This window comes from Carcharodon carcharias, chromosome 10 (genome assembly GCF_017639515.1).
Source record: "Carcharodon carcharias isolate sCarCar2 chromosome 10, sCarCar2.pri, whole genome shotgun sequence".
In the NCBI taxonomy this organism is placed as follows: domain Eukaryota; kingdom Metazoa; phylum Chordata; class Chondrichthyes; order Lamniformes; family Lamnidae; genus Carcharodon; species Carcharodon carcharias.
Window position 1 is genome coordinate 119183264 of NC_054476.1, and position 24457 is coordinate 119207720.

The window sequence follows — 24457 nt, forward strand, 5'->3', positions numbered from 1 at the left end:
TTCTCTGCTCTAAGGAGAACTAACTCCAGCCTCTCCAGTTTATCCACGTAACTGTAATCCCCCATCCCTGGGACCATTTTGGTAAAACTCCTCTGTACCCACTCCAAAACCGTTGTGTCTTTCCTAAAGTCTGATGCCTCAAACTGGACACAATACTAATGTTTTATATAGGTTTAGCATAACTTCTTGACTCTTGTAATCTATGCCTCTATTTTCAGGATCTAGTATGCTTTATTAACTGCTTTGTTACCCTGTCCTGCAGTCTTCAAAGATTTGTGCACGGCATTCCCAGGTCTCATTGTTCTTGAACTTCCTTTAAAATTGTGCCGGGTAGTATATATAGTTTCTCCTCATTCTTCTTACCAAACTGCATCACCTCATACCTAGCTGTTTTGAATTTCATCTGTCATGTTCCTGCCCATTCTACCAGCCCACGTCCAGTTGAAGCCTAATGTTATTTTCTTCACTGTTCACCACACTTCCAAGTTTTGTGCCATCTCCACATTTGAAAATTATGCTTTGTACCCCCAAGTTCAAGTCATTAATTTATAAATGCTCCATTATTTCTCAAGGAGACAATAAACTGGAGCTTGACAGCTATATACAGCCCCAAGTTGACAGTGAAAAACTGAGGGTTCAGAAACAATTTAAGCTACATGAAGAATTTGAAAATATATTTGATCTACCAGCAAATAGTTTAGCCCATTTATGGTTGCACACTCTAAATTGTAATAAATTAGGGGAATATGTTGTGTCATAAAATCTTGTTTCACTCAATTAGCTGCAAATGCTATTTGGGATTCTCAGAAAATAAAGGCAAAGATTTTACTTTGTCTCTTAAGCTTATATAAACCACTGAATATTCCTATATAAAGTATAAATATGAAACCATTTATCATATCCTACTGCTGTACTGCTACTCTCACAGCAACTTGATGTGCTCTCTTTTTGAATTTGATAAAATTGCAGGAAAGCAAAGACATAATTTCCTGCTTTCTGACCTGCATGACAAGAATGAGAATGGAGTAGTGGAAGCACTAATATTATTCACCATTTAACAAGTGGGTTTGTGCCTGTAATTTCCTACACAGTGAATCAGCAGGGTGCAGACCAGGCATTTACCCTAAGGAGCAGCAGCCAGAGGGTGAACCACTTTGGGTAGCTTGCCCATCTCTGCTCTGTCTAGTTATGTAGTGGATGTCAGTTAGTTGTTTTATGTGTGGGGTGAGTTGGAATATGAAAATAATGTGCTGACCATCAAATTGGAGCTTGAAAGGAAAGCTGAATGTCAAAGTTGTATGGGATAATTGGCTTTTTTCTCAATCTTGTATGATTATGATGACGTCCTATACTGAATTGGGCTATGTAAACATCAAAAAAACAGTTTTACTTTCAATTTAAATTAAGGGAAAACACATTATTAGTTTCCAACCTCCTAGTCATAATCCAATGTTTTTCCACTCTTTGTCAGGATTGCTTGACGATCCTAAGCCCCATTACTATTGCATTCCAGTTGGCCTTTGGCAACTGAAGTGGGCACTCAGGTTTCTATTTGGAACTTGTGCAGCAACAGATATTGCTGTGTCATTGTGATATTGATCATAAATGGCACTTTGATACAGAGGCTACTTGCAGAGCAAAACAACAGTCTTGTCTATCAGATAGGAATAATTTCAGTTAAAATGAAAGGAAAGGTATTTCTCAAGTGAATGTAGTTGGAGTTGGTGGTAACTCCAGCTTGTTAGAATCAATAGGAAGGGCAAAAGATTCACTGTCCTTTGACAAACATCCAAGCTGAAGGTTCTGTTTTCTTGATCTCAGAAGGAAAGAAGATAGGCTTCTTGCAAGATAGTGAACTTAGCCAAGGGAACAAATCAACTGCAGGAAGGAAGAATGAGAACAGGAAAATAAGAACCTTGTTCCTTTAATCCCTCTGACTTTTTTGAAATGAATGATGGAGACAGAACACAATTCTATTCAATTAATATAGGACAGCTGTTAGGATTAGAATCACCAGCTGGTTAAAGGAAAGCCAGATTCTATCTAGGATATGTGGAGAGTTAATTTAGTCGCTGGAGTGTTTGGTAAATAAGAAAACATATTTCTCTCCCATTAGTGCGGTTCATCCATTAATTTGCACTTGACTCTGGAGAGAAGGGAAGACACCACATTTCCCATGTGATGTTTATCAAATAATTCTTATGGATGACATGGATAATTCATTTTTCTTTTCACTGAAAATGAATGCTAATTTTCCCTAAGCATGGAGTTAGATAAACCTTTGATCACACTGTGCTTACCATTCAGAATGGCAGGAATGAAAGCTTGAATGGGCAAGTGAGATGAAGAATCCCAACTTGGAATTGAGGAAAAGTAGTACTGGCATGTACAAAGTTAGAGGGTGAAAATTTCCAGTATGATTTGGCAGATTGGAGGAAGAGAATGCCAGGGTTAAATTAGATATCCACCGAAAGACAAGCGTGGGTATCATGAGTCATCAATCCGTGCCTGTTGATTGCAATTAGGCACCGTGCCAACTTCATGCAGACTGCTCATTTGAATGAATTCTGTATCGAGCCAGTGCTAACCATGCTCTTGATTGACTGCACACATCAGCAGATTCACTTGAAGTCAGCCTGCACCTCTGAATGGAAAACTTCATTGTGGCTGGAGCAGGTGCTGGGAGTAGTGGTTGAAGAAACAGTGACCTGGGAAAGAGTGAGGAATGGCAGAACAGGGGAAGGGGAAAGGATAATGCAGGTGCCTGCAGCAGATGAACACTAATAGGAATGCACAACAAAATGCTTGGTGCTTTGGGAAACCTTCCAGAAAGCCTATGGTCAATGCCAGAGGAGTCTAGGACCAACATTGCACAAGGCTTTGTACAAAGCTTGCAGCCCATCCTTTCTGGCATGGAAATGCTTATGGACTCTCTTTGCACACTCGTGGACCTAACCATAATGCAGCTTCTCATGGCTGATGTTGCAACTCCTGTTGTAGCACAAGCAGCAACCAGCCAATGAGTGAGTGCTGCAGTGAAACCTCAAACTGTTGTCGCCTAAGCTCTGTGAATTTGAGGTATGATATAAATAAAAATTAAAACATCGACTCAAAAAGAAACGTAAGCTTGTGACCCATAACAACAAAATGATTGAGTAAAATGGCCTGTGACTCAATGTACAGAGTTATGTATGTAGCATTACATGAAGAAAGCAATGTCACAACATTACTCTAACCTTTGGTGTCACTGTGTACATTTAGATTATAAACAATAAATAATGAAAGATTCTTTTTCAGTGTTCTTCTTCCAATGCAAACAATGCTTCATGTATTTTTTATTTGTTTCTCGACGTGGTTGTTGCCAGCAAGGCTGCATTAATTGGTAGTCTTGTCTGTCTGGGAAGGTGTTGGTGGGTCTTTTCGTTGAACCACTCTAGTTCTTATAGTGATGATATTCTCACAATCAACAATGTTAATTATGGAATCCCAGGGTATTGATCCAGCAATGAAGAGGAAGCAGCATGGAATGGCAGAGCAGGCTCGAAGGACCAAGTGGCCTACTCCTGCTTCTAATTCATATGTTCGTATCCAGGCCAGGATGGCTAGTGACTTTGAGGTGTTGCCGCAACATTGCTCTTCTTGTCAACCTCAATAATGGAAGTCATAAGGGAGGAAAGTGCTTTCAAAGTAACCTTGGTGAGCTGCTGCCGTGCATCCTGTCAAAGAAACAATCTTATGATAGAAAGGACTGAATTTTAACCCATAAATTAAAACTTACAGTCAATGCAAAATGACTTGTATGGAAGTTGAATCGGTGTTACGTCAAACACTTTTTCTGTCATTATCTGTTTACTCACTGCCAACTGTTTGAAGGTCGCAAATAATAGCATTTAGCTGTGGAAAGTAACATTTCCATGTGATTAAATTGCTTAAAGGCAAACCATAGAAGAAATTTTTGGCAAATCACTAATGATTCAAGATTTTTTGCAAAATAATTGTTCAGTGATGTTGATTTAGAAAAAAGATATGGACTTCTTTGGGGAACTGAGAAATGTGCATAAGGAAATGGGATAATTTGATAGATCATTTGACTGTTATTAAATAAGGTGATGCAAAGAAGGAAACCTGTGTTGAAAACTTAGTGGAAAAACCACCTCACTATGTGCTTGGCAGACACCGTATAAATTTGTGTCAGGTGCTACCCTAGATGCTGGAGTATAAGTGTACTCCCGATTTTGGAGGGATTCTTCAAGTATTCAAAGGTTGACTTATGTGCTCAGTGTAAAATTGAACCCTGATGTGGGTGATTGCACCTTGTCGTTCGCCACGCAGGGTCTGCTCTGTGCGGTCATGCCTTAAACTCCTGTGCATCTTTGCAGAACAGCTCATATCACCTGCTTTACCCTTTGCACCCAGTTATAAAGTACTGGTGAGTAATACATCCATTTAAGGGGTGAGAAATTGAGGCTGACTACTAATGTAAGCACAACATGTTGTGACTGGAAAGGGGAAATTGATTTACACACCGCACATATGCAAAAACATGATTTTTGGGACTGAAAAAATAGGGTTGGTTTATATGCCAGGTTGACTTGTATGCCACGATCTATGGGAACTGTATAATAATATCTCTAGATTGTTGTAGCCGTGAATATTAATGCAAGTGGATTTTGCATGGGTTGCTCAGAGTAAATCAATGTATTTGAATGACGGTGACATTATTCCACATGACACGTATTGAGTTATACGTTCTTGAAGATTTTACATCTTTGTCACTTTCCTAATGGTCATAGGGGGACTTCATAAGAAAAGTTGTTAACCAAGCCCGTTTTAACTGGCTGTAAAGCAACATCCTGAGGTTTATTAGAAGTTAATTTATGTTGCTCAGGACTATTTAGCCTGCAAGTTCCTGACTGCTGGCAGTGCAAAGCTACCATTATCTGGAGGTGTAATCAAGGAATTGATGTGGGACCTGCTTCTGCTGGATCTCTGTCCCTTTTTGTGTAGCCATTCAAATTCTGTTGAAGATGTTGGCAGGTGTTTCTTTTGTGTCTCTACCCACCCTCTGCTCACACACCACAATACACCTGGAACTGATAGATTGGCATTGCCCACCAGAATTCTCTTGAGATCCACCTCTGTAAACCCCAACACTTGAATGTTGCATGTGTGAACTGCATGCCAGGATTCAATCCTACTGGTGGTGGGGGCCAAAGAGTGTGAAATGATGGCTTGGAAAGAGAAATATTGAAAAATAATTTTAAAGCCTGCAAAATAAAATTTCCTTGACTGGCCCAGCGATCCTGTTTAATGGTGGCAAGATGTCACAGCATTACCTCTCTTCACCATTGTGCATGGGAGACATCCTAGTACTGCTGCACACATTATGGAATTTACCCTAAACATGAGATTTTGGACATGATCATAGAGACATTTCCATGGACTTCCATAAGACCTGCTCCACACCAATTTCAGCACCTTTGAGGCTGGGCTGGCCCCCATTTCTTCATCTATGACCAGCGATGTGGTACTTCTGAAGGGGTCAGGTGCTGAAGGCTGACAAAGGTTCTAGTGCATTTAAAGTTTCACGGCTGCATCTCCATGATATGACTCTGATCACAGAGTGCAAGTGAGCCGTCCTCAGTAAGACAGGAGTCCGACATTCACAGAGGCAATGTGAAGATCTATGGAGTGTCCTTACTGCATGTCGTCATTATCCAGGAATCTAGAGACCATTATAGCCTCCACTGCAGCTCCATGACATGAGCCTGAGCACTGAGGACATGTGCACTGCCGTCTGCCACACAGGAGTTGAAAGTTCACAGATGCAAGGTAAGGATGTCAGGACTGTCCTTGCTGCATCTCGTCATCATTCTCTACGAATCTTGTGGCAATGAGGGCCTCCCGAGAGCGCCTGCCATGTCTGGTCAGTACAACGGCCTCATTGCCGGCATCCTCGCCTTCGAGGACCCCATCACCATCTTCAATGTCGTCTTCATCAGAGGATATGTGCAGTTCCTCCATTTCCTCCTCAGCCAGGTCCTCCACCAGTTGCAACGCCAGGTTGTGGAGTGTGCAGCAAGTGAGGATGATGCGTGACATCTGGGGACTGTATTGCAGTGCTCCGGCGGACCTGTTGAGGCACTGGAACCGCACTTACAAAGTGCCTATAGTTTGCTCCACTAAAGTCCAGATCGTGGCATGAGCCTCGTTATACCATTGCTCTGCTGCAGTCTGAGGCTGCTGCATGGGCGTCAACAGCCACGGCCTCTGCGGGTAGCCCTTGTCCCTGAGGATCCAATCCTGCAGCCTTTCTGGAACCTGGAAGATGTCAAGGATCTGAGACCTTCTAAGCATGTAAGAGTTGTGGACAGTCCCTGAGAATCGTGTGCAGACCTGTAGGATGTGTTTGTGGTGGTTGCACACCAGCTGAACATTCAGCGAGTGGAAGCCCTTGAGGCTGACGTAGTTGACTGCTTGTTGCCACAGAAATCTAAGCACCACGTGAGTGCAGTCGATGGCACCCTGCACCTGTGGACAACCAGAGATCTGTGCAAATCCCAGCACTCTTGCATCCTGGCTGTCCTGATCCAGGGTGAAATGCACAAAGTTCTTTGTCTTTGCGAAGATGTTGTCCATGACCTCCTGAATACACTTGTGCATAAAGGCATGCCAGATCCCGCACAGGTCAACTGTGGAGCCCTGGAAGGAGCCACTGGCTTAAAAATTGTACACCATGGTCACTTTCACAGCCTCTGGCAGTGGATGCCTTCCAGGTCCCTGTGGCACCAAATCCTGCAGCAGGTGGCAGGTGTGACCAACCAGTTCCCTGGACATGTGCAGTCTTTGGCAACCCTGTTTCTCTGTCATCTGCAGGAATTACAGGCGCCACCTGTGGACCCTGGGTCTAGCGAGGCACTTGCGAGTGATGGCTCACTGTGGATCTTCAGTTGCATGTGCAGCAGGACCTGCTACCCCTTCATCTTGAGGACAGTGCCCTCCCCTTTGCCGAGCCAGGTGCCTCCACTGCACTCCTTCTTCTCCCTCTTCTTCTCCTCCTCCTCGCCCTCCTCCTCCTCGCCCTCCTGTAAGCCATGAGACATGCCACTAAATCACCAGGCTCCATGATCCTGACGTTCTCCTCTTGCAGGATCAAAGAGAGAGATTCATGGGTTGGCATCGGTGAACTAAAAACTTCTCTTGGTTAAGTCAGAAGGTTCCTTCACGCATGCAAGTGGGTGCTGGCCACTCCTTGGATGGCCAATGTGTAGTGCGCTCATTGGCTGTCCCAAACCCCACCCATCCCAGCCCCTCTCCACTTGACCAACTGTGGCAGTTTCAGCCTTTGGACTGCATGCTGTGCTTTCAGCTCAGGCACAGGCATTCTCCTAACCCACATTACAAGGCTTCACTGTAAGTTTGAATCATGGGGGAGACTGCTCCAAACCTTAATAAAGATATTGCAAGGGGCTCTGAGTGACTCCACCAGTGACTGCGCCACAGTTCACAAGGGGATTGTACAACTTGCCCAGTTGGCTGAATGCACTGCTGACCCCTCAACTGCACAATTTGCAGTCTGCGCCAGAGAGATGAAAAGTTCTGGAGCATTTGGTGGTGGCACTTCCATGCTTTTGCATTGTTTGAGTGGGCAGAAAAGTTTCAGAGACCTGACTCTTGCATGCCGCCCAACCACCACCCCACCCCACCCCACCCAGGTGTGACCCGCACTGGAGCCCTTGGCCCAGCACTGCATTGAAAGCCAGCTGGGAAAAAGCGACTTGCCTGTGCCCCCTGTGAATGAGCGGTGCCTCTTCATTGATGTCCTACAGGCGATGCTCGTAAGCGCTGTACAAGGGTGTGTGTACTCACCTCCCAAGTTCCCCTCGAAGTTCAAGTCGCTTGATGCACGTCTTTTGAAAGCAGTCATGAAGCATGCCGTTCTGAAGTCACACTGATGTGGAGGGTAAATTTGATGTTGGGGGCGTGATGTTCCCAATGTATGATGGCGGGAAATGAGGCCCGCCATTGACGGGTGGAGCGGACGATCACAAACTGGTTTCACGACGGTGTAAAACCGATTTCTGGCCTTCCGGCCATATTGTCCACACTTGCACGACGCCAACGGGGCTGGAGAATTCCGGCTGCAGTCTGTTCTAGAAAAGGTTTATTTATTTGTTATTTTATCCTAGTATTGAAAATAGAAAGCAGGCTCCTTTCAAATATGTGCTTCCTAAAAATGTGATTTCATTTTTGAAAATGAAGAATTAGCATTTGCTCATTATGCACCTGTGACACTTTTTTAACACTTGTGAAGCAAAGATCTACCTGTTACTAAATCCTTGTACATCCAGCTATGGCATGTATGTTCTTTGTGCTGTGTGCCTAAATGAAACTAGAGAAAATCCTGATTTAACCAGGAGAAACTGTATTCCAAATCACACATCTGTTGCCTTATACAAGGAGTCTCATATGAGAGTCAGCAATTCATTATTCCTAATGATCAGTGATTGCAAGTCTTTGGGAGTGATTTATCTCCCTGTTTTTGATCAAGAATAGGGCTGTGGTGCATAAATTATCAACCTATTCCCTCTGCTGCTCCATTCATTGCCAGTTTTGGTCGCGGCTTAGAGATAGGTGGCCAGAGCTCCCAGCTGAACTGGGTGCAAGCTTCATTCAAAAATGCAACTTCAGCACTGTTAACATCACTGGAACCCAATGCCATTTCATTAACATGCTCATTATTTGCAAGGTATGTCACTAATACTTAATAGTATAAGCTGGACATTTTCAATGCTATTTAAAGGCCCATTTGCCTTCAAGTGTTCTGCCTGGAGAATTGAAGCTTTTCTGCAAAGGATCTTTCTTATGAAAATATGCTAATATTTTCCTATTTTTCAACATTGTAACCATTTTCTTTGCACATAGAGGTTTCTGCTCTACTGGAGGGGAGTGGTATTGGTCAACAAATTTCCTGTGGGAAGAGGAGGGACAGGAGCAGCAACAAGTAGGGGCTGAAGTACTATTGCACTTGTTTCTGTAAGGAGTCCAGGGAGGAGAAGGGCTAAAGGTAGCCAGCCTTATCATGTTCATAATGTCTACAGGTTCAGGGTGAGATCTCTGAATGCCAGCAAGGAATAGAGTACGGTCCCTGTAGGGACCAAAAACTTTGAACAAAAGATATGAACTTTCCGCCGTCACCAATGCAGAGAGTCACACAAGATTTTACATTTTAAGACTGTGACTGTAACAAACAAATGAAAATCAACATCACCTAAACATTACTTAGTAGCAGCCAATATACTAAGCTATGAAAAGTTATTCCCTATTAACTTCTTAATACAACCATAAACCCCAAGCCACGTTTGCATTACACTACACTCTCAGTAGAAATGTAGCCTTGTACTTAAAGTCCCCAAGCTCCTCCCAGCTTTAACAAGATCTTTTCTCCTTGCCCCATCAGGGTGAATCTTCCACTATCCTCTTAACAAAGTCCCCTTCACATTATCTTCTGAACATACTCGAATCCACTCCCAGTCACAAGCATCCCACTGGCGACACCTGGGTCTTTAATCTCCACAAGCTTTGTTTCTTCAAACAGGGGATCTGCGCCCAGTAGTTCCCTGCTTAGAAGTTAACCTGAAAACAGTCCTTTTTGTCCTGTTCGACATAGCAGCACCCATTTTAAAAAATTCATTAACGGGATCTGGACGTCACTGGCTAGGTCCGCATTTATTGCCCATCCCTAATTGCTCTTGAGAAGGTGGTGGTGAGCTGTCTTCTTGAACTGCTGCAGTCTCTGTGGTGTAGGTACACCCACAGTGCTGTTAGGATTTTGACCCAGCGACAGTGAAGGGACGGTGATATGTTTCTAGGTCAGGATGACGACTGGCTTGGAGGGGAACTTCCAGGTGGCGGTGTTCCCATATGTCTGCTGCCATTGTCCTCCTAGATGATAGTGGTCAAGGGTTTGGAAGGTGCTGTCTAAGGAGTGTGGGTGAACTCCTGCAGTGCATCTTGTAGATGGTACACACTGCTGCTATTGTGTGTTGGCGGTGGAGCGAATGAACGTTTAAGGTGGTGGGTGGGGTGCCAATCAAGTGGGCTGCTTTGTCCTGGATGATGTCAAGCTTCCTGAATGTTGTTGGAGTTGCACTCATCTAGGCAAATGGAGACTGTTCCATCACACTCCTGACTTGTGGCTTGCAGAAGGCAGACAAGCTTTGAGGAGTCAGGAGGTGATTTACTCACCGCAGGATTCCTAGCCTCTGACCTGCTCTTGTAGCCACAGTATTTATCTGACTAGTCTAGTTCAGTTTCAGGTCAATGGTCTTTTTCCCCAAAAACTCTCCGGCTGACTCTGTGACTCCATATGCAGTAAGAACAGTTGCCTCTTCTTTTGTGTCCAGGTGTTAAAAATTGTACCTTACTTTCAATAAGTTTTGACCTGGGCCCCTGTCCCCACAGCAACCAGGTCACATGGGCTTGTCTCTAAGCAGATTTCATAGGAGATCAAATCTCCCTCTTCAAAGTACTCCATTTTACCTTGAGTTAAAGGACACAGTTTAAACCATAACCATTTTATAAAAGTCCAACATTTGAAACTGTCGTGTAGAAAAATAAATGCACTTCTCATGAGAGGCCATATCAAATCCACAGCAGTATCTAGAGTTGGCCCTGAATATGGGTAGGAGAGTCATATGGAGGATGGGTTTAGGGAAGACAAAAGGACAGTGAAGTAAAATATTGTGTATACCAAGCAAGCAAACAAACCTAAATGCAAAATAAATGTATTATAATTATATTGTTGAGCTAGATTTAGTGGTCGCCAGCAAAGCAACAGTGCTTGCCAGTGTCTTTAAAGAAAGCTGTGCAAAAAGATCTGTTTGTTTCTGGTATCAAATCAATGGGATCTCCAGGTATTTATTAAAATGATGCCATTCAGTAGCCAATCACACCGAAGTATTTTCACAGACAGCAAACCAGAAAGTAAAAAACACAGAATTCCTTCCTTTTTAATTTTATATTTTACAAATAGCAAAATAAATGATTGGGACATACACAAGGGATTAACTTAGAAGATAAAATGTCATAAACAAACATTAAAAAAATTAAAATTTATGGGATTTATCACATTGGAGGCATTTGACATTCAAAAATATTAAAATCACCCTTACTGCGTCAGTGAGGCTGTTTAGCAATAATTATGGCTTAGTATGCTGCCAAAAACCCAATTACATCCTATTCAACAATGTTTAGCTTTTTCAAGTGTTTTTACAACAACAAGACAAAGACTAAGAATGGAGGTTCTTGTCAGTTCAATGATTTCCAATTGATTGCATTCTGGGGGGACCTCAACAGTGCTCCCTCTGGAGAAGCACAGAATCATTGGCAGCAACTTCTGGATTTCTGTGTTTAACTACTTAAGCGATGCATTATAAACATTTGTTTATAAAAGTTTTAAGGTTTGTTATAAACACATTGTAAAATTAAACTATTTTGTACTGTTTGACTTTAGGCCAACAAACTAAGGACAAAGACTTTGCGAAATACTTTGAATCCCGTCTGGAACGAGACTCTCACTTACTATGGGATCACTGATGAAGACATGGTACGGAAGACATTAAGGTAAAATTAAATTTTAATATCTTGAAAATTTTGAAGCTGTTTAAATCTTTTCTTTTAGGTGTGAGGGGGGAAAACTACTGGAGCTTAAAGAAAGGAAATCGTTAAGCACGCGCAGAAACGTGAGTTAATCCGGCTGGTCAGAATAAATTTCTCAAAGGCTCGTCTTGCTTGACCAACCTTTCAGAAGTTTTTGAGGGAATAAGAGAGAAGAGACCGGATGTGTTTAAATGGATTTTCAAAAAAGCATTTGATCAAGTAAGGGACTTTTGGCAAAGATAATGAAGATTGAAATTAGGAGGAACATGGCCTCATGGATTGGAAAAGCTGACTGGAATTAAAAGAAAATTTCTGAGTGGGCAAAAATGTGGTGAGTGGTGTACTTCAATGCTCTGAGACCAGTGTTACTTCCTGTACACATAAATGATCTGGACTGAGGAATTGGGGGAGCATGATTGAAATTTACCTTTGACATCAAATTGAGGGTCACGGTTTGCAAAATGGACAAATGACGGTATTTCCAGTTCAGTGTAGAAAAATGAGATATGCTGCTTTTCCAAGAATAAGAAAAGCAAATTATATAATTTTAAATAATTTAGGGAAACAGAGGGACTTGGTAGGAAGGTACAGATTAGTCAAGGTGAGAGTGAAAGTAGAAGAGACTTCAAAAGAGCAGTAGAATCCTTGGCTTTGTATCCAGAGACAAAGGATGCAAAACTAGAAAATAATGTCAAAAGAAAAAGTTCAAGAAGTACACATTGGGTAAAATCAACATCATCTCTCTTTTCAGATGCTGACTGCCCTGTTGTGTTTTTCCAGCATTTTCTCTTTCTGTTTCCAAATTCTCCTTTTTTTTTTAATTTTAAGATAATATTGAATTTGTACATGGTCTTGGTTAGGCTGCAATCAAAATATCGTGCAAAGGTTTGGGCTCCCCATTATGGCAAGCAATGAAAAGGTTCCAATGAAATTCAATAGCAGTGTTACCAGGGATGACAGAGTGCAGCTTGAAGAAATTGGAGTTTTTCAGTTGAGATATAGGCCAGAATTTTGACCTTGATGGGCAGGCGGGCCCCACTGGCTTGGCGGCGGGTGGGCAGCCAAACTCCGCCGCCGAAATGGGGCCGGCCGCCATTTTGAGTGGGCGGGCCAATTAAGCGCTATGCGCTTCCTGTGCGGAGGGTGGAGGGATTCCCCATCTGTCAAAGTGCACTCTTTCGCGCATGCACGTGAAAGAGCGCACTGCTCCCTGAGACTAAGTGCTGTTTCAGGGAGAGCGCTGAATGTTTAAAAAATTTTAAAAATAGAGAAAGAAAAATATTAATATGTCCCCTTCATGTGACACTATCACACAAGATGGAACATGTTAATAAGTATGAGTGAAACTTTAATAAACTTTTTAAAAACTGAGATGAAACCTCATCCTGCCAGTGGATGAGGTTTTATCTTTTTTCAGGAGCCCGCTGGGGCTCCTGGCTTGCCCGCCAGCCTTAAGGTTGGACGGGCAGGTCTTTCAATGAGCTTAATGATCCTGTCAATGGCCTCAATTGGCCATTGACAGGTCAGCAGGTGAACAGCTGATTTCGCTGTCCGCCCGCCTTCATAAAAGTTTAAATGGATCGGGATGACATCAGGGGTTCCTCCCGACGTCATCCCGCGTCATTTTCCCATCGGCGAGGGGGCCCTGCCCCCAAATCGCCAACAGGAAAATTCTGGCCATAAAGTTTAAGAAATTAAATAAAAGAGGCCTTCAATACTACAAAGGGTTTCTTAGCAAGAAAGCTTTAATAGCTCATCCCCTGACAAGATAGCAGTGGTACTGCTTACCCATGTAACTTGTAGTCTTGAAACTAGGGGAAGACACAGCGGTCAGTTAGCTGAAAGGGTCGCATCATTGATGAGGATTTTAGGTTGGTTGATAATGCACGCAGACTAATTTCTAAATTAGTCCGAGTGCATTATCAACTAGCGCATGCCCAAACCAAGAACCCCACGACCGATGAAAATTGGGCCTCAGACCTCATCAGTACATGTGGCGCCAGCTGCCAATATTGGTCACGTCACCACCAGAGGCTCACCTGAGTCAAGACCTCAGTGTTGGACTATCTGCCTCACTGGCAGCAGCCCTCTTTCAAGTCCTGGGAGAAGGGGTTGGCATGAACTACAGGGAGAGGATATCGGGTGCAAAAGAATGAAAACACCGACAATTATGATTAGGTGATGGACTGTTTCCACTGGTTGAAGAGATGGTAATGAGAGTTTGGTAATGAAAGAATTTAAGATATGTAAGATATTTTGGAATTAAAAGGAAAAGTAGGAAAGTTGTATTGATAAGAATGTGGAATATGCCACCATAAGGAATAGTTGCATCAAACAGCATTGGTGCATTTAAGGGGAGCTTAGATGGCCAATTAAGGGGGGAAAGGAATAGAAGAATGTGGTGATACAGTTAGATGAAGAAGGCTAGAAGGCAGCTCATTTGGAACATTTGCAGACATAGACAAGCTGAGCCGAATGGCCTGTTTCTGTGCTGTGGACTTGAGGCAAATTCCCTGCCACAAACCATTTTCAAAGCAAAAATCAATTTTTAAAAGACAATTGCATAGTTGTTTGGAAAGGACTAGAGTGAGAGTGAGCGAGAGATGGGTATCCAGTAATGACTCGTGCAGAAAAACTATTACTTAAAGGAAAGTGGCATGTTTTCGTGCATTCTGTACAAAATTTATGAAGAAAATCAACCCAAGGTTTTATTGGTGGGAGTAGGACAAAGGGATAGTTTTGAAGTGATACGTTTGATTCCTTTAAAAGTTTGAATACAAATTAGTGTATTACAGTCCCTATACCTATTGTTAGATTGCAGGAGACCCGGCAGCACCTTAACTGACAGTGTTTTAAATTTGAATTATCAACCAATGCAAAATCTAATTAAGCTGGCAGTTCCTCTGTGCCAAATTAATACATTGCAAGGTTCAATACAGGTAACGGTGTTTGCCTGTGCTAAAATAATCTTTCTGTATCTAGTAACCCTAGCAACTGACAACTGCACTAAATAACAGACCACTGTTTTCTTGAAGGTTAGTTGGAAAGAGAGAAAGATGGTGCTAAATTTGAATGAAAATAGTCTGTTCATCATTAACGGCTACAGAATAATGAGTATTGTTGTGGAGCCACCACGAAGAGTGCTTTCTCAGCCCCTTCTTACTCACTTAATTACTTAGCCAGTATCCCTTGGTCCTATAGCATAAGTTTCTCATGGACATATATATGCAAAATACTGCAAAGCAAAACATTTTTGCAATGATGTGGAAGTAAATTTCTATTACTGTAGTATATTCTTATATTTATAACATCTTGACAACAGTCACAAGTAGTGCTATTTGGACATTATATAATTGTATTGATTTCAGTGGATTTGCTCTTGAATGTATCAATAACTATGACTACAATTTTCTGTCACTCATCCAAAGATTTTATATTTTGCTTTTAAGTCACACAAAGAGCCTAAGTTTGTAATAATGGAATTCTACATTTTGTGACATTTAGAAGCAACGTATCTTGTCCCAGAAAAATTAAACATTATTCTCAGACTTCCTTGGGTTATGCATAATGTTGTAATAATTTGGAAGCATGATCTTGAGATGATATGTAAATTTATTGATGCATAAGCAACGCTATTGCATTAAAATTAAACTTTGCAGCTCAGATTCATCTAATCTTGAATTATAACCCATGAAATATTAAATACCATTGCTCACTATCGTCGGAGCACCTGTGAACATCCTTCACACCTGATCCCCCCGTGTTATTTTTTGGACTGCCCATCGTCACACATTCATTGACTTGTTCAGTTTTGCGACTTCATCACCCTTTGTAGGCTTTAGATACTTTAGGAACGAAACCGGACGGACCATCCAGCATTGACCTAGGCACTGGAAACGACAACAGCAGTCTCAGTCCTGTCAACCCTGTAAGTCCTCCTTACTAACATCTGGGGGCTAGTGCCAAAATTGGGAGAGCTGTCTCACAGACTAGTCAAGCAGCAGCCTGACATAGTCATCCTCATGGAATCATACCTTACAGATAATATCCCAGACACCACCATCACCATCCCTGGGTATGTCCTGTCCCACCAGCAGGACAGACCCAGCAGAGGTGGCGACACAGTTGTATACAGTCGGGAGGGAGTTGCCCTGAGAGTCCTCAACATTGAATCTGGCCCCCATGAAGTGTCATGGCATCAGGTCAAACATGGGCAAGGAAACCTCCTGCTGATTACCACGTACCGCCCACCCACAGCTAATGAGTCAGTGCTCCACCATGTTGAACACCACTTGGAGGAAGCCCTGAGGGTGGCAAGGGCGCACAATGTACTCTCAAGGACTTCAATGTCCATCACCAAGAGTGGCTCGGTAGCACCACTACTGACTGAGCTGGCCGAGCCCTAAATGATATAGGTGCTAGACTGGGTCTGTGGCAGGTGGTGAGGGAACCAACAAGAGGGAAAAAATACTTGACCTCATCCTCACCAACCTGCCTACCATAGATTCATCTGTCCATGGCAGTATCGGTAGGAGTGACCACTGCACAGTCATTGTGGAGACAAAATCCTGCCTTCACGTTGAGGATACCCTCTATCGTGTTGTGTGGCACTGCCACTATGCTAAATGGGATAGATTTCGAACAGACCTAGCAACTCAAAACTGGGCATCCATGAGGTGCTGTGGGCCATCAGCAGCATCAGAATTGTATTCAAACACAATTTGTAACCTCATGGCTTGGCATATCCTCCACTCTAACATTATCATCAAGCCAGGGGGTCAACCCTGGTTCAATGAAGAGTGCAGGAGGGCATGCCAGGAGCAGCACCAAGTGTATCTAAAAATGAGGTGTCAACCTGGTGAAGTTGTAACACAGGACTACTTGTGTGCCAAACAGCATAAGCAACAAGTAATAGACAGGGCTAAGCGATCCCACAACCAATGGAACAGATCTAAGTTCTGCAGTCCTGCCAATTCCAGTCATGAATGGTGGTGGACAATTAAACAACTCGCTGGAGGGAGAGGCTCCACAAATATTCCCATCCTCAGTGATGGAGGAGACCAGCACATCAGCACAAAAGATAAGGCTGAAGCATTTGCTACATCCTTCAGCCAGAAGTGCTGAGTGGATGATCCATCTCAGCCTCCTCTGGAGGTCCTCAGCTTCACAGATGCCAGTCTTCAGCCAATTCAATTCACTCCACATGATATCAAAAAATGGCTGAAGGCACTGGATACTGCAAAAGCCACAGGCCCTGACAACATTTCGGCAATAGCCCTGAAGACTTATGCTCCAGAACTTGCCACACCCCTAGCCAAGCTGTTCCAGTACAGCTACACCACTGGCATCCACCCAGCTATGTCGAAAATTGCCCTGGTATGTCCTGTACACAAAAAGCAGGGCAAACCCAACCTGGCCAATTACTGCCCCATCAGTCTACTCTCGATCATCAGTAAAGTAATTGAAAGGGTCATCAACAATGCTATCAAGTAGCACTTGCTTAGCAATAACCTGCTCACTGATGCCCAGTTTGGGTTCCCCCTGGCCTACTCAGCTCCTGACCACGTTACACCTTGGTTCAAACATGGACAAAAGAGCTGAACTTCCGAGGTGAGGTGAGAGTGACTGCCCTTGACACCAAGACAGCATTTGGCCAAGTGTGACATTGAGGAGCCCTAGCAAAACTGGAGTCAATGGGAATCAGGGGGAAAACTCTCTGCTGATTGGAGTCATACCTAGCACAAAGGAAGATGGGTGTAGTTGCTGGAGGCCAGCCATTTCAGCTCCAGGACATCGCTGTAGGAGTTCCTCAGGGTCGTGTCCATGGCCCAACCATCTTCAGCTGCTTCATCAATGACGTTCCTTTCATCCTAAAGTCAGAAGTGGGGATGTTCGCTAATGATTGCACAATGCTCAGCACCATTTGTGACTCCTCAGATACTTGAAGCAGTTCATGTCCAAATGCAGCAAGACCTGGACAATATCCAGGCTTGGGCTGACAAGTGGCAAGTAACATTCGCACCACACAAGTGTCAGGCAATGTTCATCTCCAACAAGAGAGAATCCAACCATCGCCCCTTGATGTTCAATGGCATTACCATCACTGAATCCCCCACTATCAACATTCAGGGGGTGACCATTGGCCAGAAATTGAACTGGACAAGCCATATAAATAGTGTGGCCACAAGAGCAGGCCAGAAGCTAGGAATCCTGCGGCAAGTAACTCATCTCTTGACTCCCGAAGCCTGTCTACCATCTACAAGGCACAAGTCAGGAGTGTGATGGAATACTCCCAACTTGCCTGGATGAGTGCAGCTCGCACAACACTCAAGAAGCTTGACACCATCCAGGACAAAGCAACCCACTTGATTGACCCCACACCCAAAGACATTCACTCCCTCCACCACTGACGCACAGTAGCAGCAGTGTGTACCATCTACAAAATGCACTGCAGGAATTTGCCAAGGGTCTTTCGAAAACACCTTCCAAACCCACAACTACTACCATTTAGAAAGACATGGAAAGCAGATAGATGGGAACACCACCACCACTTCCAAGTCACTCACCATTCTGATTTGGAAAAAAATTGCCATCTTCTTCACAGTTGCTGGGTCAAAATCCTGGAGTGCCCTGCCTAACAGCACTGTGGGTGTACCTACACCACATGGACTGCAGCAGTTCAAGAAGGCAGCTCACCACCACCTTCTCAAGGGCAACTAGGGATGGGCAATAAATGTTGGCCCAGCCAGCGAAGCCCACATCCCGTGAATGAATTAAAAAAAAAATACCAATGGCGAATTCATGGATTACATCATCTGCCTTTTAATGACATTTCTTCATAGACAGTCCTATTCCCCTACTCCAAGCCACAGTCTGCCTGAAGCCTTGGACACTTTTTGGAGATGTCTTGGTTATTTAACCGCAGTCCAGCATTTGCCACTCACCCAGTAGCACTGTCAACCATCCTTGCAGTAGCAGGTTTTCACACTTGACCTGACACCAATGGAGTTTTAGAAATATTTATTTTAGAGTGTATCCTTAAGAAGTGTGCATTGACTTGAGGATAAGCTCCAGATTTTACAGTCTTCAAGTCATAAACCTTTTGTAACTGTCCTGTGTTCTGAATCATTTCTAAATTGTACTGAAAATGGCCAATTCATACATGTGCACTGCAACCTTAAAGCGAGTGGGAGCTGCTTAGCCTGCAGACCATGAGGGCCGAGCGGAGGAAGAAACAGATGTGCAGATTGAAGTGTAAGCGGAGGAAGATGAGGGCAAGATCCATGTGAAGCTCCCAACTAAAGAGCAGCGAGACCATGGTGACTGGCGGCTGTGTTTAAGTTTTGGCTTTATCAGTAGTCAGTGAACGATTTTCAAGCTTTCATGTTTCAAGAAATACCTGTTTGTTTTATCAGTTACACAGCTTTGTTTAGCAATGTGTTTTATGTAGTTTTTGATGTCATAAAATAAAAGTAACATATTGTTTTAAACTTTTTAAAAAAATGCATTTTAATGACTATTAAATTCAAGAGCAAATCTACTGAAATCAACAAAAAATATTTCCAAATAGGAATGTTTTGATTTTTGTCAATATGTTATAAATATCACAATAAATGTCAGATGTATATTTCCATATCATTGAAAAAATATCTTGCAGTATTGCATACACATGTTGATGAGAACCCCATGTGGGATACTAACTAATAATCCTGGCTAAATCATCAGGTAAAACAGCCCCAATTTATGCATTCACCATGTGTCATAAAAACATATTTTTGCACAGTAGGAAGATTATTAAGACAATTATCAGATTGTTCAAAGAGATATTTTAGCCTAGCCCTATTAACCATATTATCAGATGATAACATTTATTTATTCATCTTCAGCTTTTTATTCCTTAATTTGGCAACAAAGATCTTTGTTTTCTTTGGTTTAATAAAAATAAAATACTGGGGATGCTGGAAACCTGAAATAAAAACACAAAATATTGGCAAAATTCAGCAGGTCAGGCAGTATCTGTGGAGAGAGGAACAGAGAGAGTGAATGGGTGGGACTGTCCCAGATTTGCACTAAGTGTGGCAGTGGGCAGGAAAAGTGATGCTTTACCCGCCGGCCGCTATGGTGGCTTCCCATGCTGTATCATCCCATACCTGCCACATTAATTATGCATTCCCTAGAAACACGCTGTTTTGATGGAGGGAAGGCTCAGATTCGCCCACCACACTGTCACCTTGCCATTTCATCACGCGGGGTGCCATATTTAAAGTACAGCCACGTGCATGCCTCTCAGTGCTTCCAGCCCAGGACTGCTGCAAATAAGACATGGCTCCAAAAGGCAAGAAAACTGCAGCCACCAGGCTTAGTGATATGTCCCTCAAATGCCTTTTGGATGCCGTGGAGGCCCACTGTGATGTCTTCAATCCCTGCTCTGACTGCAGGAGGGACAGCAACATTACCACTCTGGCTTGGTAGGCGATGGCAGTGGTGATCAGTTCCAATGTTGCACAGAAGAGGTTGGCCATCCAATACAGATAGAGGATGAATGATCTCATTCGTGTTGCCAGGGTAAGGCAACCATCTCATCACTCTAAACTCACACATTCAAGCCCATCACACAAGCACTGGCATCTGACTCATTGTCAGCTCAAGGGACATCACCACTCATTCTTTCACACACCCTAACATCTCCATTTGGCCTCATCTGCTCTGGAGACTGCCTCCTCAGCCTTCATCATCTTGAGGCCACTTGCACAGATCAGCTTGTGCCCCCACACAAACCCTGGGATATCACCCCCTTCCCGAGTACAGCCCTCACCTTTGGGGGTGCTGGGGAATCCCTCTGTCAAGTTCCCAGGCAAGGGTTTGCACAGTAATTGCTCAGAAGTGCTAACTTCCTCTGGACAATTGCACTGTGCTGGGAACCATCCGAAAATGCGATTTAAATCGCAAGCTTCGGGTGGTTCTGACGGAGTTATACCAATAGTTACCCAGAAAAAGTTAGAAATAAAACCTCTTCTAACTTCCATTAGTGAAAGCCCCAGACCGACTGCATGGGACTCCCCCCATTCCCCCATCTCCCCTGGCCTGTGATCTCCGCACCCCCCCTCCGCCCCCAACTTATGGACCCCCCCACCTCCCGACCCCTCCAGACCTCCGCACCCTCCCCAACCCACATCCCCCTCGACCTCCGGACACCCCACTAACCTCTGGACACCCCCAACAAGCCCCCTGCCCCTGACCTCTGGACATTCCCCCCCCCCACCCCCACCAAAATGCCCCCAATCTCCAAATCCCCAAATCCTATGCACTTAGCTTAGATACTTACCTTCCCTGGCCTGTCAATTCCCTTGGCCCTTTAAACTTACCTGCTTTATGGCAGCAAGTGTCGTTAAGAAGGGGGCGTAACCTCTTGAATCCACTGGATCTACACTTCAGTGAGGTCTGCGAGGAGCCTTTCGATGCAGGCCCCAAGCAATTCCGGCGAACGGAAGTGGCAACGTAATTTTCAAGACCAGGTGAGTGTTCATTTATTTGTTTCTTCTGATTTTTGTGGGCTAGCACTTTTTGACACTAGTCGGAAGTTACAACCCAATAACATTCAGTTCACGTGGACGATAATGAGATACAAACATTGGCCCCGATCATCAGGTCTCTGGATCATCAGAGACTGGACATCAAGATGGGATCCCTTGGAAGTCTCAATACATTGACTCTGTGGGAATTGCCCAGGAAGCTTGAACTTCTGATGGGCAATTCCCCTGCTCCCTCGAATCCTTGAAAAGGTCTCCAACTCTGAGTCAGAAGGCGGAATTTTCCGTGCCCGCTGTCAACGAGCTTGATAGGTGGTGTACACCGACAATACGGTATGATTGCTTTCACGATGGTAAGAAGGCAGTTCGCGATTTTCTGCTCAGCTCGCTGTAGGCGGGCCACATTTCCCGACAACAGTTGTCGGGGAGATCGTTGTATATCATTAAAAAGCCATCCCACCAGGCTCTTGGACCCCCGCTGGATCGCCAGTCCCACATCGGCAGGAAAGCATATTGACGTGTTTCACAACAGCACACAGGTGACATGCACTTGGTGGCCTTCGCTTTGTGGGAACTAAGGTTAATTGAACAGCATTGTTCTCCACAACTCGCCAGGGTCATCTGTTGCTTTGCAGGTTTCAGGGGCACCAGGGGGGCCTGGGTGAAGTGCCGCCCTGCCTCAGAGGGACTGTATTCGGGGTTGGGGGGTGTGGTGTGGTGGTGCCTGGGCGCAACTGCTGCCCTGCCTTGGAGGCGACTGTTGCTGTTGTCAGTGGGGTGGGGTGGGGTAACTGCTGCCCTGGGGTGAGATCCCGTGCACAAGAAATCGAGGTGGGGGTGTAGGGTAGGTGAGGGAAGTGGCCACGCAGTAGGGACACCTGTATAAACTGACCATTTCTCTGCAACTGAGACAGATCAGACGCAGCCACAGTGATATGTTTGGGGTCGGGCTCCTAGCCTGACCACCCATGCAGCATTGCGGAGGCACCAAAGGGCCTGCAAGCACTCCAGTCATTACACCCCCACCCCCCCAAAGTCCCCAACACCTGCAACCCCCAGCACAGACTGCGAGTCTGTGGCCACTTTACTGGACCCCGCAGAGTAGTTGGTCGGCACACATTGTACAATCTCCTCACCAACGCTGGCCATGTAGCAGTCACTGCTGGAGGTGCTCACAGCCCTTTGCAATCTCAGCAACCCAGTTAGGAGCTGTCTCCCCCATGTCTGTGGCCATCCGATGGGTGACCAGCACTCTCTGGGGAGTGTTAAGGGCAGTCACACAGGGTCAGGAAAGGTGCTAAGTACACCCATGCTAACCAAGGTCTTTCTCTCTTTCATGCCGCAGGAGGACCACATCAGGAGTATGGAACCAGGTGATTTAGCTGTATGCCTGATAGCCTACAGAGAGCAAAGAAGATGAAGGAGAGAGCGACTGAGGCTCCTGGCCGTTCATAGGGGGAGCAGCAACCTAAGGAAGAAGGGTTGCTGGGGGCCCCTGCACATGCTGCCCAGGAGTGACAGCGAGCCGCGGCTGGTCAGTGCCTGGCGACATCTAGGGTCTATAGACGCTACCTGTCATTCCTGCAGATGACTAAGAATCAGTGTCACCGATGACTGCGCATGTCTAGGGACCTGGAGGCTCACATCTGCCACTTACTACAGGACTTGGCGCCAATGGGACATGGAGGGCATCCACTGCCAGTGGCTGTGAACGTGACTGCGGTGCTCAATTTCTATGCCAGTGGCTCCTTTCAGGGCTCCACAGGTGACCTCTGTGGGATTTCACAATCCGCCACCCACAAATGCATCCATGAGCTCACGGATGCCATCTCCTAAGGGCAAAACTTTGTGCATTTTGCTTGGGACCGGGACAGCTAGAATGCAAAGGCCATTGGATTCGTCTGGATCTCAGGATTCCCACAGGTGCAGGGTGCGATTGACTGCACCCATGTGGCGCTCAGGTCTCCATCGCTACACTCAGTGGACTACACCAACTGCAAGGGCTTCCATTCACTGAATGTGCAGCTGGTGTGCTACCATCCTGCAGTTGTGTGCATGGTTTCCAGGGAGTGTGCACACCGCCTACATCCTTAGCCCTTCACAGATCCCTGCAGTCTTCTAGGGTCCACAGAAGCTGCAGGGATGGCTCCTTGGGGGACAAGGGCTACCCAGAGAGGCTGTAGATGATGACACCTGTGCTGTAGCCTCAGACTGCAGAGCGACGCTATAATGAGGCTCATGCTGCAGCTCGCAACTTGGTGGAGCAAACCATCGGGATACTGAAAATGAGGTTCCAGTGCCTGAACCGGTCTGGTGGAGCCCTGCAATTCAGTCCGCAGAGGGTGTCACACATCATTGTCGTCTGCTGCGCCATTTACAACCTGGTGCTCCAATGGGGAGACAAGCTGGCTGAGGAGGAGAAGGAGGAGCTGGAGGTGTCCTCCAATGAGGAGGACGCCAACGGGGATGAGGGTGAACAGGTCCTTGGAAGCGACGATGAAGGGGATGAGGCCCTCGCACTGGCAAGGTGAGGCAGGCGCGTTTGGGAGGCCCTCATAGCCGCCAGATTTGTGGAGGATGGTGACGACATGCAGTGAGGTGTCCCCATAGATCCTCACATTGCATTTGTGAACGTTTGACTCCAGTCTGGCTTATGGCAACGCGAATACCCTCTGTGAGAATGCTCCTGTCATGGAGATGCAGTGGAGGCCTAATAGTCACTTGCTTGCAGGAGGATGATGACGACATGCAGTGAGGACACTCCGTAGATCTTCACATAGCCTCCAAGAATGTCTGACTCGTCTGGCCGAGTGCAGCTAGCTTGTGCTCCATGATCAGTCATATCATAGAGATGGAGCCATGAAACTTTAGAAGCATCTGATGCTTTGTCAGCCTTCAGCATCTGAGCCCTTCAGGAGCACAGTGTCACTGGTCACAGGTGCTGAAGAGATGGGGGTCAGCCACTCCTTAAAGGTGCTGGGAGCATATCAGCGAAATGAGAGGACTCTGTGGCGCCTGCCCACTACATTCTGGCAGCAATGACCAGCACCATGAGGTGCAGGCATCAGTAATGTTCCCAGGGAGTGTGAGGTCAGACAATCACTTTGGTTTGAAGGCTGCACAAAGCACAGGGAAGAGTCCCTGGACTGAGACACCTGCCTTTATCCTGTGCAGGAAGTTTTCACATCTGAGGGACACAAACACTGCTCATCAGAACAAGGAGCCATAGGCAGGGAGACATTCTTGGTAGTTTATTGACAATAGTG

The 24457-nt window shown here is 45.0% G+C and overlaps 1 protein-coding gene across 1 annotated transcript in view; it reads left to right on the top strand.

The window, feature by feature from the left end:
• The window catches only part of LOC121283062 (double C2-like domain-containing protein beta), a 221755-nt gene that overhangs the window by 135026 nt on the left and 62272 nt on the right, over positions 1–24457 (top strand). The window contains exon 4 of the mRNA XM_041197088.1: positions 11516–11625. Coding sequence (XP_041053022.1) covers positions 11516–11625 — 110 coding nt within the window. The remainder of the gene's footprint in view (positions 1–11515; positions 11626–24457) is intronic.